General features: G+C 41.6%; 1 protein-coding gene across 3 annotated transcripts in view; it reads left to right on the top strand.

The window, feature by feature from the left end:
• METTL25 (methyltransferase like 25) overlaps nucleotides 1–19,579 on the top strand; it is a 105,550-nt gene that overhangs the window by 23,946 nt on the left and 62,025 nt on the right. For all 3 annotated transcript variants that reach the window (XR_012156728.2, XM_073327623.2, XM_073327622.2), the window contains 3 exons: nucleotides 180–344; nucleotides 8,768–8,868; nucleotides 18,378–19,019. Coding sequence is in view for 2 of the 3 variants with exons in the window: in XM_073327623.2 (XP_073183724.2) it covers nucleotides 180–344; nucleotides 8,768–8,868; nucleotides 18,378–19,019 (908 nt within the window). In the remaining variant the exon portion in view is untranslated. The remainder of the gene's footprint in view (nucleotides 1–179; nucleotides 345–8,767; nucleotides 8,869–18,377; nucleotides 19,020–19,579) is intronic.

Raw genomic sequence — 19,579 nt, 5'->3', positions numbered from 1 at the left:
CTATAAGGAAAATTTAAATGTGAAGAAGTCTAATGAGTTGTCCAATTCTGAAGGGCAAAATATTAATAATCTTTTGTACTTCTTATTTGTTGTTTATTGTTCTTCATTCAAGAGTAGAAGAGCTTTTTTCATTGTTAATTATTGTTAACATGTAACTTTTCCCTCCACTTTCCACACAGATAACTGCAAGTTTTCCAACGTGTTCTGTGAAAATTCTCTGAAGCTGGTCAACGTGCAGTTCTTTGCCCTTGCTGCTAAATATCATTCCTTGCCAAGCCTTGAAGTGTGTACCCCATTAGAACAGATGCTTGGAGCACTGAGTGGAAAGCAACACGAGAGATGTGGTATATTGGAATTTATTTTATCTTACAAAAATTTTCAGCAGGTGCTGTGATGGCTAAGGTTAGATGAGTCTCTTGCTTTACTACTCAATTTACTTTTATTAGTAGCTACTTACTCCAGTTCACAGATTTATATGATTTTTTCCCTCCTGAAATCTGAATAGAAGGTGTCACTGCACTCCCATGCCTGTAGATGTTTCTAAGACTCAGCCTTAGAAGGGGCTAGCTAGGAAGGCAGACAGAAGGGAATTAGAGGTTTCAGAGTAGCAGCCGTGTTAGTCTGTATCTGCAAAAAGAAAAGGAGGACTTGTGGCACCTTAGAGACTAACAGATTTATTTGAGCATAAGCTTTCGTGAGCTTAGACATGGTTCAGTACTTCGGCAAACATCTAGTTCTATTCCCTTATTGTTTCTCCCTGAGGAAAGTAAGTTTTGATTGGTATTTTTACTCTTGTTGGGGACTTCACTAGGATGGCTTTTAGCTATATCACCTCAAGCTGTTATCTCGTCTCCTATCTGAAGCATCAGACAAGGGCTTTGAATTTTCATCAGATCAGCAGGATTCCGCATGGTTACAAGGATTCATTCATCTTAGCAGATACTAATGGGTCTAGGTCTCTATTCAGATAAGAGACCTCTACAGAAAACCCAGAAGGTGCAGACAATTGTGCATGTGAACTGCTTTTGGGGGGCTGGAACTGTGTCCTCTTATGTGTTTGTACAGCCCCTACTGTAGTACGGCCTTATGAGAATAAAAACAAAAGCATTTAGTGATTTAATATCCCTTTACAGCATGCCCAGTAGACATCTGCTAAGACTTTTTAGCACTCCTTAATATAATCTTGCTTATTTTGGAACTTCATATATGGTGTGGGGGAAATTGCACATTCTCCTTGCCTTCACTGACAAACCTGGAGCCACTATAACAATGTACATGAGAAAGAATGTAAGTGTCTGTTGGACTGTCTCCCTTGATTAACTGAGCCCATGCTGAACACTCAACCACGTATTCCTGTGGCAAAGAAACTTTTACTTTAAAATTTCATTTGAGCATGTATGTTCTGAGGCATTCTGCTCAACTACTTTTTGATGGTCCAGGAGCATCAGACATATAGGAACAGTCTATATCTACAAACAAAATATGTGCTTAATGTTAAGGGTGTGAGTAGTCAGACTGGTTTTCACGTGACTACTACTACATCCTTAAAGTTAGGCACATGCTTAAGTGTATCAGGGCTTAACATAACTTGAAAACATGGTATTACTCTTGTGCTCAGAGTTAAGCACGTGGTTAAGTGCATTGCTGGATTGGACAGGATTGACAGAATTGACACCGCAAAAGGAACTGATCTTCCTTATTCCTCATCTCTCTACTTGGGCTAGAGTCTGATCTCAAGTGCACTGGTATAAGTCTAGAGTCTGTCCACTAACTGCAGTTATTTATATTGAATTAAAGCGGCGTGAAAGGTGAATTCTTTGCGCTGGAGTTACTCCAGATTTATCTTGGTTTAACAGATCAGAAATTGTCCTCTATTCTTTACTTGCCTTTCATCGCAATCATTTTCAAGTGTATGCCACGCGTCGCCTGGGGAAGTGCATCGGCTGCCACTGGGAGTGGTGCCAGGAGCTGGGAGTCCAGGTGCCGGAGATCAGGTCCGACGACAACACCATCGTCACCCCGAGTGCCAGAGGCATGCTGGAGAGGACCCTGAAGGCAGCCATCCACTCACTGTACATGGAAACCCTGAAGCATAAACTGGACCAGGGTAAAGCCTTCGAACTGACCAGCAAGTGGGACGCCAGCAACTACTTCCTCACCGGGGGTGGCTTCACCCGTTTCGCTGACTGGCAGTTCATCCACTGTGCCCGGCTCGATTGTGTCCCACTCAATGGAGCCGTCCGCCACAGAAACCGAGACAAGCGTTGCAGGAAGTGCGGCTACTCCAACAAGACCCTGCCCCATGTCCTGTGCAGCTGCAAGCCCTACTCCAGAGTCTGGCAGCTGCACCACAATGCCATCCAGAACCGCCTGGTGAAAGCCATCGCACCACGCCTGGGGGAGGTCGCCGTGAACTGCGCCATCCCCGGTACTGACAGCCAGTTGCGACCTGACGTGGTAGTCACCGACGAGGCCCAGAAGAAGATCGTCCTCGTCGACGTCACAGTCTCCTTTGAGAACAGGACCCCGGCCTCCCGCGAAGCCTGAGCTCATGAACTGGAAAAATACGCCCCCCCCTGGCCGACACCCTGAGAGAGAAGGGCTACGAGGTGCAGATGGATGCCCTGATCGTCGGAGCCCTGGGCACCTGGGACCCCTGCAACGAGTGTGTGTTGCGGACCTGTGGGATCAGTTGACGCTACGTATGGCTCATGCGGCCCCTCATGGTCTCGGACACCATCCGATGGTCCAGGGACATCTACGTCGAACACATCACCGGCCACCGACAGTACCAGGAGGTGTGAGCCGGAACGACATCTTGCATCAACTATGAGAAAGGGACCAAGAGACTTTTTCCATTGGACCATATGAACTGGAACCATAAACTCACTGAACATTAAATCTCACCAAATGCGGGTAAATCCATCCTCATCATCGTATCCATTCATTATACTCCACATGTGAACATAGCCATTATATGAACAACATACCCTCATGTCTCAATGTCTGTACTTTGACCCGTTAACCTTTTACCCCCAATCGGGGATATTACAGATTATGTATTCCTTATGCCATCAGATTGTAAACCGAACTTCGTACCCCTTGGTAATCTGTATCTTATTTCCTGATAACCAGAAACTTCTACGCTTAAACTCTGTACCATTTTTTTTAATTTTAACATCATCTTAATAAAATTATTAAATCCATTCCCTCCCTAAGGCTCACAATCTTGGCATTGTCTTTGACACTTCTCATTAACTGCTCACATCCAGGCGCTCAGTGCTCTCCTACCTTTGTTTTCTAATCTTCTTCACTCTGTACATTGTATTTAAACTCTAAAATCACTTCTTCTTCACCATCCTAATAATGGGGGTTGGCCATTTATTCCATTTACTGCTGTAATTTTTTTTGTCCAAATTCCTTGTCTTTCATCTCTCCAGACTATCCAAAATGTTACAGCTAAAATCATCTTCCTCTTCTGGTGCTATGAACGTGTCAGTCCCCTCCCTGAGTATCTTCACTGGCTTCTCTTCCTCCTTGCATCCAACTGAAGCCTTTTATCCTTGTCTTTATGGTTATATATGTGCAGCTCTTTTTCTGCTTGCATCTTGGCTCTTTTTTCCTTTTCCATGCTGTCATGAATATAAAGGGAAGGGTAAACACCTTTAAAATCCCTCCTGGCCAGAGGAAAAACCCTTTCACCTGTAGAGGGTTAAGAAGCTAGGATAACCTCGCTGGCACCTGACCAAAATGACCAACGAGGAGACAAGATACTTTCAAAAGCTGGGGGGGGGGGGAGGGAGGGAAAAACAAAGTCTCTCTCTCTCTCTCTCTCTCTCTCTCTCTCTCTCTCTCCTTCTCTCTTTCTCTCTCTGTCTGTGTGATGCTTTTGCCAGGGACAGAACAGGAATGGAGTCTTAGAACTTAGTAAGTAATCTAGCTAGAGATGCGTTAGGTTCTGATTTCTTTAAATGGCTGACAAAATAAGCTGTGCTGGAGGGAATGGATATTCCTGTTTTTGTGTCTTTTTGTAACTTAAGGTTTTGCCTAGAGGGATTCTCTATGTTTTGAATCTAATTATCCTGTAAGGTATTTACCATCCTGATTTTACAGAGGTGATTCTTTTTACTTCTATTAAAATTCTTCTTTTAAGAAACTGAAAGCTTTTTCATTGTTCTTAAGATCCCAGGGTTTGGGTCTGTGGTCACCTATGCAAATTGGTGAGGATTTTTATCAAACCTTCCCAGAAAGTGGGGGTAACGTTTGGGAGGATTTTGGGGGGGAAAGACGTTTCCAAATGGACTCTTTCCTAATAATAATAATACCGGTTAGATGTTTGGTAGTGGCAGCGATAAAGTCCAAGGGCAAAAGGTAAAATAGTTTGTACCTTGGGGAAGTTTTAACCTAAGCTGGTAAAAGTAAGCTTAGGAGGTTTTTCATGCAGGTCCCCACATCTGTACCCTAGAGTTCAGAGTGGGGAAGGAACCTTGACACATGCTCTCTCAGGCCCTGCAATATGCTCAATTCTTTCTAATTAATGTTTTTTTCCCCTGCTTCTCCCATTCTTGACTTTGTACCCTTTTTTGCTGCTGTCCCCAGCATTTGGACCAGCTTGCCAGTCCCCCCGACCCATATATCAAGCATCTTTCTTCCTTATGTCTGTACAGAGCTAAACATCTACATTAAAGGATAGAATAATAATTGTTTAATAATTGTTTTCTATACACTGTGAATGAGCTCTGTGATTGTAATATAGTAATTGTAATCCTGTTCTTTATTATACTATAGGAAATATTACAAATATTTCATGTATTGAACTGTTTTACTATAATTGGAGCCCTTTGTATAGTGTTGCCAACAAGTCAGTGAAGACCCCTTAATCTAAATGAATTACCTGTCATCTGGTTGAGACAAAGTACCAAGCTACAGATTTGTAATATGGGACTTTTTCTTATGAAAACTGAGATCTTTAATCTTCTTTTAGACTTTCCTGGACTCATTCCTGTATTTCAGAAAAGATGCACATTTGCTATCCTATGGGAAATGTTCAGAAACAAATTAGAATCTTTAAAGAGGGCCTTACATACAAAGAAAAAATGTCAATTATATTATGCAAAATTATTCTTCAGCATAATTCCATTTATTGTTCCAATGTCTTTTGTAATGTTCCTTGTCATGAGAAAAAGATGTTTGAGAGACAGAAACACCTCCAGAGTTCTCTAACCTGTGAAATAATTTTAAAACCTTGTAATATGGATACACATAATAGTAACAACTTTTAGGGTGGGTTGTTTGAAAAGGAGCACACCAGGTCATTAAAGTGCTTTTGAAAATCCAATCCTTAAATCTTTAATAGGGCTTAAAAGCTATATTGGGGACAGGGCCATTTGGAGTGCAATTCTGAATCCAGGTCTTAGCATGGTTCTCCGTTGCTTCCTGGCATAGCTTATTGTGGGCCATATCAGATCTCCAGCTTCCTTGACCTCAGGGTGTGGAATGTAAAAGATCCTGGTCCAGAGGAGGGGATTTGGAACAGGAGAATTCCTCTTGGTAGGAGATTAGGGTCTGAATGTAGGAAGGGCAGCATGCTGGAGAAATGGACCCAGAGATGTCATTTTACCCTCCACAAATTAATGCTGCCCTAGTCAATATAAATTTACCCACCTTTCCCCTCCATGCATCTCCACAAAACCCTTCTTTAGCAGAGGTTCTGGTTCATCAGCCAGTACAGCAGGGAATTCCATCATCAACCTGACTCCTACAGAAGCTGTGCTGACCAAGAGGAGAAGCTGGTATACAGGAACATGGCCTCTGTGTAGATGGACGTAGCCTGTGTGGATCCTGAAGTTCGTTTAGGAATATAGACAACTGCTGGTTTCAAGGGTCAAACCCTCTGCATTTTCCACAGGAGGTGAGGGTGCACAAATCCTGCTCTCTATCAGAACACTGCCTAGGAAACTCTTCAAGGAGAACTTCACAAAATGTCCTGTCTTCAACATGCAATTCAGTTGACCAATATGTGGGATAATATATGTCTGTTAATTACTGAGGTAGGAATTGTAGATGTATATTGCATCGTACAATTAATGTCGTTTTCCAAACCAATAACAGCTCCTTACACCCAAAGAGTTTACAGTCTAGAGGTACAGCAGATACATTTCAGTACAAAATAAGACAAATCACACTTAGGTTGTTGTTAGCATGTTGTAGGAAGAATGTTTCAGAGAATAAATGAGTCTTAGCTTTTTTCAGGAAGAGGGTTCTTTGTTTCTAAAATTACTAATTTTTGCTTGAGTCAGCTATTATTCACATTTTAAAGAGAGACTAAAAGCATAGCCACTTAAATTAGGTGAGTAATTATGAGCAAGATCTTGAGGGAACAACAGCACAGTGCATTGCAAAAGTGTTTTAAAGAAAGACTTTTATTTTTTAAACTGGAAAATTCCCTGCAGATTTCCTCAAACTTTGCAGTTTTCCCCTGCAGTATTCCACTGGCTCTATCTGTATGTTTTTTCATTAGACTGCAGTATATCAGTTATTATAACAGCATGTTTGAAAAGTGGAAAAAGTCCTTCAGTCACTAAAAATCCTTACAAAAACCCAATATTTAAACTAATAATTTTACATTTTCCACGTTTTCCCCTATGTTCTGGGTCATATGCTGATGAGTAAGCACAGTGGACAGACTGGAAAAAGTGGGAAGAATGAACATAAAGACATTTATGGACCATTAGTAACTATGATGATAAGCACTTTTTATATGCAGGTAAATGTGTAGATAGAAAAAGACATTAATTTTGAGTTGGAACCTCAGCTGGTGTAAATCAGCCTACCTGCAGGATTTGTCTCTTTGCTTTCAAAAGTGCTTCAATTCAGGTTAAGTATTGGGATCTCAGACTCTGCTCACTTAATATTTTAAATGCCCCCATCTGGGCTTCGACATTTATACTGAAGTGCATGGGGTAGTATATGGTGTATATTTCATAACAATATTGCTAGTTTTGGAGCAAGATTTGCCCAATATTTCCCTTATTTGGGAAAAACTTAAATTTTTGTCAACAAAGGATTTTATCTGAACAGGGAAATAGAATATATATTATTTGGGGAAAGTTGTCTTTGAAATGGAAAAAAGTTCTAAAAATCACAGAAATGAAGATCCTGATACTTTGGTATCTGTGATCCTCTGCTGCCCCCCTCCCCTCCCCCACCCCCCCACTTCAGATCCTAACCTGTCTGAAGATGTAGAAAAGCTGCAAGATCTCATCTCTCAGCATAAGATTACGTCAGCACCATGCTCGTGTGGGGGAAGAACCCTAAAGTTCTCAATTGGAATGGTTACAATTTTGGGTTTTTTAGGAGAATCTGGGCCGTAACAAGTATTTTTACATTTAATGAGAACCTTCAGAAGTCCTCAATAAAACAGTAAAAATGAAATGACAAACATTGGTTTCTCCCATATGCTTTTGTTTGTTAATTTTAAAGTTTATGATTTTCTTTTGTTTGTTCATAGATTCTATATTAGATTCAAAGTATTGTCATAATAGTTTGTTATACAGAACCAGATGTTTTAAAAATGCAGAGATCCTATGGATCTTGGAGAAAGTGGGGAAAACTCTAGGATTCTCATGAACTCAGTTCAACCTTTTATAAATAAGTAATGCATTGGGCATTGTTCCCAGCATGATGTGATTAAGGAATGAACGTAGTTATTGTCTGATTATCAGTTTCTGGACAAATTAAGACAGTAATGCAGGAAAGAGGAAGGTGTATTAATCTGACTAGTTATGCAGAAAAGTGTCTCTAACTGTCCTATGTTTTGTTTTCTGTTCTGTAAGTGTGCTCTCAGGGTTCAGTTCTGCATATCTTACTTCACAAGTATTTTATGTCTCTGTATGTGTGACTCCACACAGACAAGTATCCAGGCCCCACCCCCGCCGGTGGGCCTGCAGGTATCATTTTTTCCCCTCTATACACACAGCTATCTCCTGCAAAGTCTCTTAGTCCTTGGGTCTGGGCAAGCAGGGATAAGCAGGTGTTGTATGCCTGCTATTTATCCCATCCCCCAAGCAAATGGTCAGGGAGTGGGCCTTGGCTCTGTCCCCTCAGGACAGCTGAGCCAGTGTGAGGGTAGTACTCTGTTGGTAAGGATCAGTAGTGGATTACTACCCCTTGCAACAAATGGGGAGCAGGTAAAGAATTGTGCTTCTCTTGCCTCCATTTCCTCGGTATAACTGATAATGGCTTGAAGTGTGTGTATTGTGAGATGATCGGCAAACAAGCAGAATTAATAGAGTGATCATCATTTTAAAGTGCCAGAATCAGCAAACTGTGCTGTGAGAATGTTTCCCAACACTGCCTTTATGTTTCCTCTGAGTATAAGTAAATGTAGTTGTAGTAAAGTACATGAAAAAGAGCTAAACTAAATTCCTGTGGGGAGGAAGGAATAAGAGATCACATTTCATAGTAGCAATTTTTTGTCATACTAGATATTTTATTCTGTGTTTTGTTAGTATTGCTTACAATATTACCGGTATTGCTCTGATGTTGTTCAGTTTCACTAAATCATCTCTGATTCAGAAGTATAATCATAAGAGCATTCTTACAACTTCTTAGTGAAAACAAAACTGCTGCAGTCCAAAACCACCGATATATTCAGATATGAACTTTTTAAAAATATATATTTATGGATAGATGTTGACTCATCTGAGGACTATGAAGGCCAGACAGTCTGAATTGTATTAATATTTCTGTTTTTCTGATCTCTCAGAAATCAAAACAGATGAGTTTATGAATAATAAGAAATCTCATGAAGTGCAGAAAATGTCAGAATTGATAGACAGCATTGCAAATTTTTGTGGTATAAAGCAGGTAAGAATGTACTTTTCAGTGTGTATTACCATATAATTTACAAATACTTGGTTCATCTTTTCTATCTTGTTCAAATCTTAGATTTTGATATATACTTAATGTGGATTTTATTTTTCATTTTAGTAATAGTGACTGAAGGGGAAGCCTTAGAGCAAAGCTGAGGGGCTCTTTACCCACCCCATTGTTAGCTTCAGGCAGATAACCTCTCCAGTTATTATTACAATTATGAATCATGAAAAATAGTCATGATTTTATATGCTGAGCAGTTAAAAGCTGCACTGCATGTTGCCAGGAATGTTGTGTTCCTTGTACGGTAGTGATAAGACGAGAACAGTAACGAATAGGGAAGCAGAACTTCATTCTCTACATTCCATTAGGCTCATAAAAATAGCAAATAAAACAGAATACAGTATCTCAAAAGTTTTAAATGTAAATTTTTCTATTTTTGCACTAAAGAATTGGAATTTCCCCCCTCTTTAGTGCCATCCACCATGATACAAAACACTCATTTGGTGAGTGAGCCTTGTTGGTCCAACTGTTCCTGGTTCCAGACTCATAAGCAGCAGGTCAAAGTGACTTCAGCCACTCCTCTACTCCCTGGTAGCAGTCTGGTCATGGATATGATGGACGCTCAGCAATTTCATATACACCTCTACCCCGATATAACGCGGGTTCGCATACAATGTGGTAAAGCTCTGACACGCCGCTCTGAGCAGCGTGTTAAGGGTGCCGGCCCGGACCGGGCCTGAGGGGTTGGATAAGGGGCAGAGGGTCTAGGGGGTGGTCAGGGACTCCCCCCGCCCCAGGGTCTGGGAGGCAGGAGCTGTGAGGGGGCACTTTTGGGGGCCCCACAGTCCCAGAGTGGCCTGAGAGATTAGCGGGGAGCCGGGAGCAGCCCACTCTGCTTCCCTTGCCCCGGCCCCAGCTATGTCGCTCAGGGGAGGGAGCTTGGGGGAAGGGAACCGCCCACCCCCGCACTTACCAGCAGCGGCGGAAGCGGAGCAGCCCAGCTCCAACCTGCTCCACTCCACCAGCTCCCAGCCGCGGCGTTCCGCTTCCTGCCTCCGGTGAGTGCGGGACCTTTCCCCAACACCCCGTTCCCCTCACCCCACCAGTGACACAGGCGTCCTTTCCCCAACCTCCCCACAGTCACTGGCAGCGGGAAGCGGAGCAGCCCAGCCCCAGCCCACTCCACTCCGCCAGCTCCCAGCCACAGCACTCCGCTTCCCGCCGAAGGTGAGTACGGGGGGCGTCCTTTCCCCAACCTCCCCACACTCACCGGCGGCGGGAAGCGGAGCGCCACGGCTTGGAGGTGGTGGAGTGGAGCAGGCTGGGACTGCGTTGCTCTGCTTCCCACCACTGCCGGTGAGTGCCTATCATGGGGCGGGGGATGTGAATCAGGGTTGGTGCAGTCAGGGGCAGGGAGTAGGGGGGTTGGGTAAGGGGTGGGGTCCCGGGGGTAATTAGGGACTGGGGTCTCTGGAGGGGGCGGTCAGGGAACAAGGAACAGGGGTCCGAAGCAAGTTCGCTATAACGTGATGAGATTTTTTTGTCTCCCGAGGACCACGTTATATCGGGGTAGACGTGTAGATGTTAAATAGTATGCAGCATATATACTTGTGGGACTTAGTAGGTGAGGAAAGGAAAAGTTGCCCACCACAGCTTTCTGCATATATTCTAAGGGTATAAAGAAAAGGAGTACTTGTGGCACCTTAGAGACTAACCAATTTATTTGAGCATAAGCTTTCGTGAGCTACAGCTCACTTGCGAATACAGACTAACACGGCTGTTACTCTGAAACCTGTCATTCTATGGGTATGTCTATGCTCTGAGCTAGAGGTATAAATGCCAGCTTGAGGATACATACCCATGCTACCTTGATGAGAGCTAGCATGCTAAAAATAAAGCTGTGGTAGGAGGGCTAGCCGCCCCAAGTAAATACCCATGTGACACACTAGGAACGTTCTTGGGCAGCTAAACATTACCATTGCTTGCATTACCATTAACTATATTCTATTTTTAGTGTGCTGTCTCGACCAGCACTAGTGTGGGTCTGTCTCATCCAGCTTGAAATATAGACGTATCCCGAGATAAAAGATTGGAACCACCTCAGTGTGCTAACTCTGATTCCTGGTACAATTGTTGCAATCAGCCAGCACTCTGTCTTTATTTGATTGACAATTGACAATAAAAGATGCGTATTTTTAACTGTGAGTATGTACATTTGTTGGTTTCAAGCATCTTTGGCCAAAGAATTGATTCTTTTGGTGGTTGTTTTGAAAAAAATAACTTAGGACCATTGATTTTAATGAAAAACGCGGCTATACCGTATGTCACTAAATATGAAATACAGATGGCTTTATAAAAAGAAAAGGAGTACTTGTGGCACCTTAGAGACTAACCAATTTATTTGAGCATGAGCTTTCGTGAGCTACAGCTCACTTCATCGGATGCATACCGTGGAAATTGCAGCAGACTTCATATACACACAGAGATCATGAAACAATACCTCCTCCCACCCCACTGTCCTGCTGGTAATAGCTTATCTAAAGTGATCATCAAGTTGGGCCATTTCCAGCACAAATCCAGGTTTTCTCACCCTCCACCCCCCCACACACAAACTCACTCTCCTGCTGGTAATCCAAAGTGACACAATGTGCATGATAATCAAGGTGGGCCATTTCCTGCACAAATCCAGGTTCTCTCACCCCCTCAGCCCCCTCCAAAAAACACACACACACAAACTCACTCTCCTGCTGGTAATAGCTCATCCAAAGTGACCACTCTCCCTACAATGTGCATGATAATCAAGGTGGGCCATTTCCAGCACAAATCCAGGTTTTCTCACCCCCCTACCACCATACACACACAAACTCACTCTCCTGCTGGTAATAGCTCATCCAAAGTGACCACTCTCCCTACAATGTGCATGGTAATCAAGGTGGGCCATGTCCAGCACAAATCCAGGCTTTCTCACCCCCCCCCTTTTTTTTTCCCCCGGGGACACACACACACACACACAAACTCACTCTCCTGCTGGCAATAGCTCATCAAAACTGACCACTCTCCAAGTTTAAATCCAAGTTTAACCAGAACGTCTGGAAGGCGGGGGTAGGAAAAAACAAGGGGAAATAGGCTACCTTGCATAATGACTTAGCCTCTCCCAGTCTCTATTTAAGCCTAAATTAATAGTATCCAATTTGCAAATGAATTCCAATTCAGCAGTTTCTCGCTGGAGTCTGGATTTGAAGTTTTTTTGTTTTAAGATAGCGACCTTCATGTCTGTGATTGCGTGACCAGAGAGATTGAAGTGTTCTCCGACTGGTCTATGAATGTTATAATTCTTGACATCTGATTTGTGTCCATTTATTCTTTTACGTAGAGACTGTCCAGTTTGACCAATCTAAATGGCAGAGGGGCATTGCTGGCACATGATTCCATATATCACATTGGTGGATGTGCAGGTGAACGAGCCTCTGATAGTGTGGCTGATGTGATTAGGTCCTGTGATGATGTCCCCTGAATAGATATGTGGGCACAGTTGGCAACGGGCTTTGTTGCAAGGATAAGTTCCTGGGTTAGTGGTTCTGTTGTGTGGTATGTGGTTGTTGGTGAGTATTTGCTTCAGGTTGCGGGGCTGTCTGTAGGCAAGGACTGGCCTGTCTCCCAAGATTTGTGAGAGTGTTGGGTCATCCTTTAGGATAGGTTGTAGATCCTTAATAATGCGTTGGAGGGGTTTTAGTTGGGGGCTGAAGGTGACGGCTAGTGGCGTTCTGTTATTTTCTTTGTTAGGCCTGTCCTGTAGTAGGTAACTTCTGGGAACTCTTCTGGCTCTATCAATCTGTTTCTTCACTTCCGCAGGTGGGTATTGTAGTTGTAAGAAAGCTTGACAGAGATCTTGTAGGTGTTTGTCTCTGTCTGAGGGGTTGGAGCAAATGCGGTTGTATCGCATCTCAGGCATTGGCACCCTGACAGCAGGATTGTCTGGCTATGTAGACTCCCTCCTCAGGCCCTACGCTACCAGCACTCCCAGCTACCTTCGAGACACCACTGACTTCCTGAGGAAACTTCAATCCATCGGTGATCTTTCTGATAACACCATCCTGGCCACTATGGATGTAGAAGCCCTCTACACCAACATTCCACACAAAGATGGACTACAAGCCGTCAAGAACACTATCCCCGATAATGTCACTGCTAACCTGGTGGCTGAACTGTGTGACTTTGTCCTTACCCATAACTATTTTACATTTGGGGACAGTGTATTCCTTCAGATCAGCGGCACTGCTATGGGTACCCGCATGGCCCCACAGTATGCCAACATTTTTATGGCTGATTTAGAACAACGCTTCCTCAGCTCTCGTCCCCTAAAGCCCCTACTCTACTTGCGCTATATTGATGACATCTTCATCATCTGGACCCATGGAAAAGAAGCCCTTGAGGAATTCCACCATGATTTCAACAACTTCCATCCCACCATCAACCTCAGCCTGGTCCAGTCCACACAAGAGATCCACTTCCTGGACACTACAGTGCTAATAAACAATGGTCACATAAACACCACCCTATACCGGAAACCTACTGACCGCTATTCCTACCTACATGCCTCCAGCTTTCACCCTGACCACACCACACGATCCATCATCTACAGCCAAGCTCTGCAATACAACCGCATTTGCTCCAACCCCTCAGACAGAGACAAACACCTACAAGATCTCTATCAAGTGTTCTTACAACTACAGTACCCACCTGCGGAAGTGAAGAAACAGATTGATAGAGCCAGAAGAGTTCCCAGCAGTTACCTACTACAGGACAGGCCTAACAAAGAAAATAACAGAACGCCACTAGCCGTCACCTTCAGCCCCCAACTAAAACCCCTCCAACGCATTATTAAGGATCTACAACCTATCCTAAAAGATGACCCAACACTCTCACAAATCTTGGGAGACAGGCCAGTCCTTGCCTACAGACAGCCCCGCAACCAGAAGCAACTACTCACCAACAACCATATACCACACAACAGAACCACTAACCCAGGAACTTATCCTTGCAACAAAGCCCGTTGCCAACTGTGCCCACATATCTATTCAGGAGACATCATCACAGGGCCTAATAACATCAGCCACACTATCAGAGACTCGTATACCTGCACATCCACCAATGTGATATATGCCATCATGTGCCAGCAATGCCCCTCTGCCATTTACATTGGTCAAACTGGACAGTCTCTACGTAAAAGAATAAATGGACACAAATCAGATGTCAAGAATTATAACATTCATAGACCAGTCGGAGAACACTTCAATCTCTCTGGTCACGCAATCACAGACATGAAGGTCGCTATCTTAAAACAAAAAAACTTCAAATCCAGACTCCAGCGAGAAACTGCTGAATTGGAATTCATTTGCAAATTGGATACTATTAATTTAGGCTTAAATAGAGACTGGGAGTGGCTAAGTCATTATATAGTCCAACCCCCCCCACCCCCCAGACGTTCTGGTTAAACTTGGATTTAAACTTGGAGAGTGGTCAGTTTGGATGAGCTATTGCCAGCAGGAGAGTGAGTTTGTGTGTGTGTGTGTGTGTGTGTCCCCGGGGGGAAAAAAAAAAAGGGGGGGGATGAGAAAGCCCGGATTTGTGCTGGACATGGCCCACCTTGATTACCATGCACATTGTAGGGAGAGTGGTCACTTTGGATGAGCTATTACCAGCAGGAGAGTGAGTTTGTGTGTGTATGGTGGTGGGGGGGGGGTGAGAAAACCTGGATTTGTGCTGGAAATGGCCCACCTTGATTATCATGCACATTGTAGGGAGAGTGGTCACTTTGGATGAGCTATTACCAGCAGGAGAGTGAGTTTGTGTGTGTGTGTGTTTTGGAGGAGGGTGAGGGGGTGAGAGAACCTGGATTTGTGCAGGAAATGGCCCACCTTGATTATCATGCACATTGTGTAGAGAGTTGTCACTTTGGATGGGCTATTACCAGCAGGAGAGTGAGTTTGTCTGTGGGGGGGGTGGAGGGTGAGAAAACCTGGATTTGTGCTGGAAATGGCCCAACTTGATGATCACTTTAGATAAGCTATTACCAGCAGGACAGTGGGGTGGGAGGAGGTATTGTTTCATGATCTCTGTGTGTATATAAAGTCTGCTGCAATTTCCACGGTATGCATCCGATGAAGTGAGCTGTAGCTCACGAAAGCTCATGCTCAAATAAATTGGTTAGTCTCTAAGGTGCCACAAGTACTCCTTTTCTTTTTGCAAAGACAGACTAACACGGCTGTTACTCTGAAAGATGGCTTTATGTTAACTTTATTCCATCATTCAGTCATATACTGTAACAGTATTTATTTGTTCAGTTACAAATCCCTAATATATGAAAAGAGCTGTCCAGTTACATTTTGTTTAAATTCTCCTTTTTAGTTATTAAAAAGCAACTTCTTTTGTTTTAGTTACCTTTAAACTTTAAAAAATAATATGAATTGTAAAGTTTTAGGAGAGTTTTTTCCTTATTGATTTCTTTCAATCCTGCTGACAGAACAAAATATATATAACATTTAATTAAAAAATATAGAGCAATGAAAACACAACACATGTTTTACAACAGCACAGCTGTCCTCAGGGTGTTTCTTTCAGAAATTACAGATCACTGAAGGATTGAAAAGTGCCCTTAGATTCACCTCCGTATCTATGATGTATAATGGGTGGTAGAGGATATTGTTCTCTTGTGGTGCTTTATTATGCATTATAACAAATAGTAAAATGGGTATGAAAGCAGAAATGTTATGCTTATTGTAATCACTTTCAAGTTAACTGTTTGAGTTAAAACGTTTTACAAGAGCTTTAAAGTTTTGTTACTTAAAAAAAAAGTTTTCTACCCCATTTTAGTATTGTTCCTAATACACACTGTTACTGAAACATCATACAAATGGAACTTTATATAAAGGTCTTTGTTTCATTCTGAAAATAAGCTAGTGTAATTCTTGTTTTCTTTTACACATATTTGTAAAATTTTCCTTGGAAGATGCAGTATGCACAACAAATTCATTCAGTGTATGAAACAAATAAGATTTAATTCTGCATTCATTATGTATTTCATTCAAGGCTTGATGCTGGGAACTGCTCACAGTCTTCTGGAAAATGATGTCCATGCCTGTATTGGGCCAGGAACTATGTTTAAACATAGTACCCAGCCCAATGTGGACAGAGCTTTTGTAGTTTATTATGTCACGGAAATTTCATTATAAAAGTTCATGCTTGGCATGTATATCATAGTGTGTTGAGTATCTTTCCTTATATGGAATTACAGCAGGGATTAATTTAGTCCAATATGTTTGTTTCAGCATATAATCACTGCCTATTTTTAAACCTATATTTTCTTTTCACTTGACAAAAACCACAAATGTTAAAAGTGTATGGTGTTTATCTGTATGTTTTTTTCACTAGATAATAAAGGAAAATATCTTGTCAAAACAGTTGTACATCTTTACAGCCACTAGAGGTCATGGTAATAGGTTTCTGAACAATTCACAATCTGAATGTATGTCCACTTAGTTCCTTTCAGAGGAATAGTAATACAAATGCTATCTGAAGGTTGGGGTGTGGATAAAATCATGACACATTCTGCATTACAATAATATCTATCTATCTTCGAATTCCATCCTGTCATTATTTCTTAACTAACTGGCAAAAACATTCCACATGTTCCTTTCTTGTTTTTCTTTTAGATCTTTGTGGGAGGCATCTGGTGTGATGGTGGAGAGGGTGGCAAGTGAACTATTATTACAAAAGTTACAGCCAAAGTCTATCTCATCTCTCTTCCACCAAAAGTGTGTGTAGACACATGTCACGCAAAGAATTTAAGGATTAAGTTGGAAAACATAGAGAAAACTGACAGAAAGAAAGCAATAGGAAAAAAAAAAACATACTCTTAATCCTTGCATAATATCTCTGAGTCATAAATTCAGTCCATAATTAGTTTTACCCGAATCATAAATACTCTCTGCTCTGTGTAGTCCCTTCCTTGACTTTTATCCAAAAATACCTGGGTTACTAATTCTCGGATTTCTTGGCTTGAATAAAAATTATAGCATCCTCGGGACTTCAAAAAATAAAACTGTCCTTTTTATTCCAGCCTTGCTGAATTCAAAGGTACTGCCTGGTAACTAAGTATGTGCAGTTCATCTTAAGCCTGGGTGAAACCTTTTATGCCTGTTCACATGGTTTGGCATAAAATCAGAGCAGATGTTCAAATGAGACATATTAGAGTCCAAAAATCCTTGGATCAAGCTATTCAGGAGCATATACCTAACACGCAAGGTTTTTTATATAGTCCATATAATTCTTAGCAGATATTGGATCAAAGGAAATTTTTGTGAAGTCTCCATTCTGTTAAGAAGTGGCTCTCTGTTACCTACTCCGAAATCAAGCATTGGGCTGGGGCCTCATGTACAATCAAAATTCACATAGTGCAAGACACGAGGTTGTGCAAAGTTGTGTAAAGTTCTTACTTTCTGTCCTGTTCCTGCTGCTATTATGTGCACTGCTTCACTGCATTATGTTGGCTCAGCCATAGGTTGGAACTATCTTACGGTTATAAGAAGCTTCAGAGTAGCAGCTGTGTTAGTCTGTATCCGCAAAAAGAACAGGAGTACTTTTGGCACCTTATAGACTAACAAATTTATTACAAGCTTTCGTGGGCTACAGCCCACTTCATTGGATGCATAGAATGGAACATATAGTAAGATGGTGGAGGTAAGATAGAAGGTGGAAGTTACCATACAAACTGTGAGAGGCTAATTAGCCTCTGACAGTTTGTATGGTAACTTCCAACTTATCTGTATATATGTATGTGTATATATATATGTATATATATATATCTTACTATATGTTCCATTCTATGCATCCGATGAAGTGGACTGTAGCCCACGAAAGCTTATGCTCTAATAAATTTGTTAGTCTCGAAGGTGCCACAAGTACTCCTGTTCTTTTTACAAGAAACTGAAAACCTAGGCATTCCAACTTTCTTCTCATCAGCGGACATCAGGAAAGGTGTATGGCATGCAAGCTCCTACCTAAGGCATCTGTAATATGTCAATGCAAGATCACCCTTACCTTGAAGTGATCTTCCTTGGGTTGGTTACACGGACTTAGTTTCCCAGGTCTGCCAGCAGTGGCTCAAAGTGGCTACACTTGAGAATATGGCCCATTAATTTTTGATATTACTTTTTTTTTAAACAAAATTAAATTCTGCACAAGAGTACATTAAAAGACTTAGAAAAGTCAGGAGGCTGAAAGTCATGATTATTTCATTGACTGTGTTTCTGTGATAGAACTAAACCAGTTTTAACATATTTGTATTTTAAAACCAGAAGCTGAGCAAAATAAAAGTTAAGTAAATTATGAAATCTATACTTCTTTTTCTTAGGGAAATGTTTTTTATTAGCATGTGTTTGAAACATGTCTTATTTTGAAACATGTCTTATTTTTAATTCATTCTGTTATCTTTACTATAGGTGATTGACCTGGGCTCTGGAAAAGGCTACCTAAGCTCCTTTTTATCCATGCAATATAATCTAAAGGTTTATGGAATTGATTCCTCAAACACCAACACTTATGGAGCTAATGAAAGGAACAGGAAATTGAAGAAACACTGGGGAGCTTATCAAAGTCGGGCAAGAGCAAATGTCAGAGGCCAAGTGTTGGAAGAGCCAAAGGATAGGGCAGTGCAAGATGAAATAAAATGTAGAGCAAATATCAATGAAAAGCTTTTAAGTACTAACAACAGTCTTTTAAGTCAAGACCAGACGGCTAGCTCAGATTCTGTTCCTTTGGAAATTACTGGTGCTTTCACAGACTCTGCTATGTTGAAAACTGGCAAACAAACTGAACCTCATTTGGTGACTCAGACACAGTCTGACGGGAACAAAATTTCTGAAAATGCTTTTTCTCTTCTAAACATTCTACCTGCTGATGCTGTAGAAGCTGTTTCTTCATCTAAATGTAACATGGAGCTCTGTGAAGAGGAAAAAGAGCAAAGAAAAATGGCTTCCATCAAGGCCAAAGCAAGCAAGTCAAATGACTCAAACATTTATTTGCCATTGACCTCATACGTCACTGCAGAAACAGAACTCCGTGATATCATTACGGATCTGGAGGTTATTTCACTTATTAGTATTCTTATTTTTGAAGTACCAGTGTCAGATTTGCCATTGCTTTTGCACCTTCTGTATGCATTTTCACCTGTGCAAAGTGATTGCCAATTGGGTGTAGAATGCTGTCAGAAGTGTGACTGGAGAATTCTGACTCGGTAACACTTCACACCCACTTTGCATAATCATTTCTTACTGATGCATTTTTTTTTCCTATTTCAGAAGATGTGCTGGACTACTTTTGGCTAGGTGAATTAAGCACTACTTAGCACTACTTATGTAGTGGCTGAAATTACCACTTAAAACAAAGTTAACAGCAACTGTGCAATGATATTCATCAACTGTCCTGTAACTTTACTTTTCTAGTTACATATAACACATGAAATTACAAGGAGAGTAATTTATATTTACACGTTATTCAGGAGAATATATTTTGCATTAAAAACAACTTTTGTGAAATTATTGTTATTTAGTAATTAAAATGTACGAAACCTGAAATTGAAATTTAGGTATGAAATACTTTATATGGTACAGTATAATAACCCCTTTTATGGACTTGCCAAATA

This window comes from Lepidochelys kempii, chromosome 1, assembly GCF_965140285.1.
Source record: "Lepidochelys kempii isolate rLepKem1 chromosome 1, rLepKem1.hap1, whole genome shotgun sequence".
Lineage (NCBI taxonomy): Eukaryota > Metazoa > Chordata > Testudines > Cheloniidae > Lepidochelys > Lepidochelys kempii.
The sequence above is the reverse complement of the archived record's forward strand: the minus strand, read 5'-3'. Positions and strand labels throughout refer to the sequence as shown.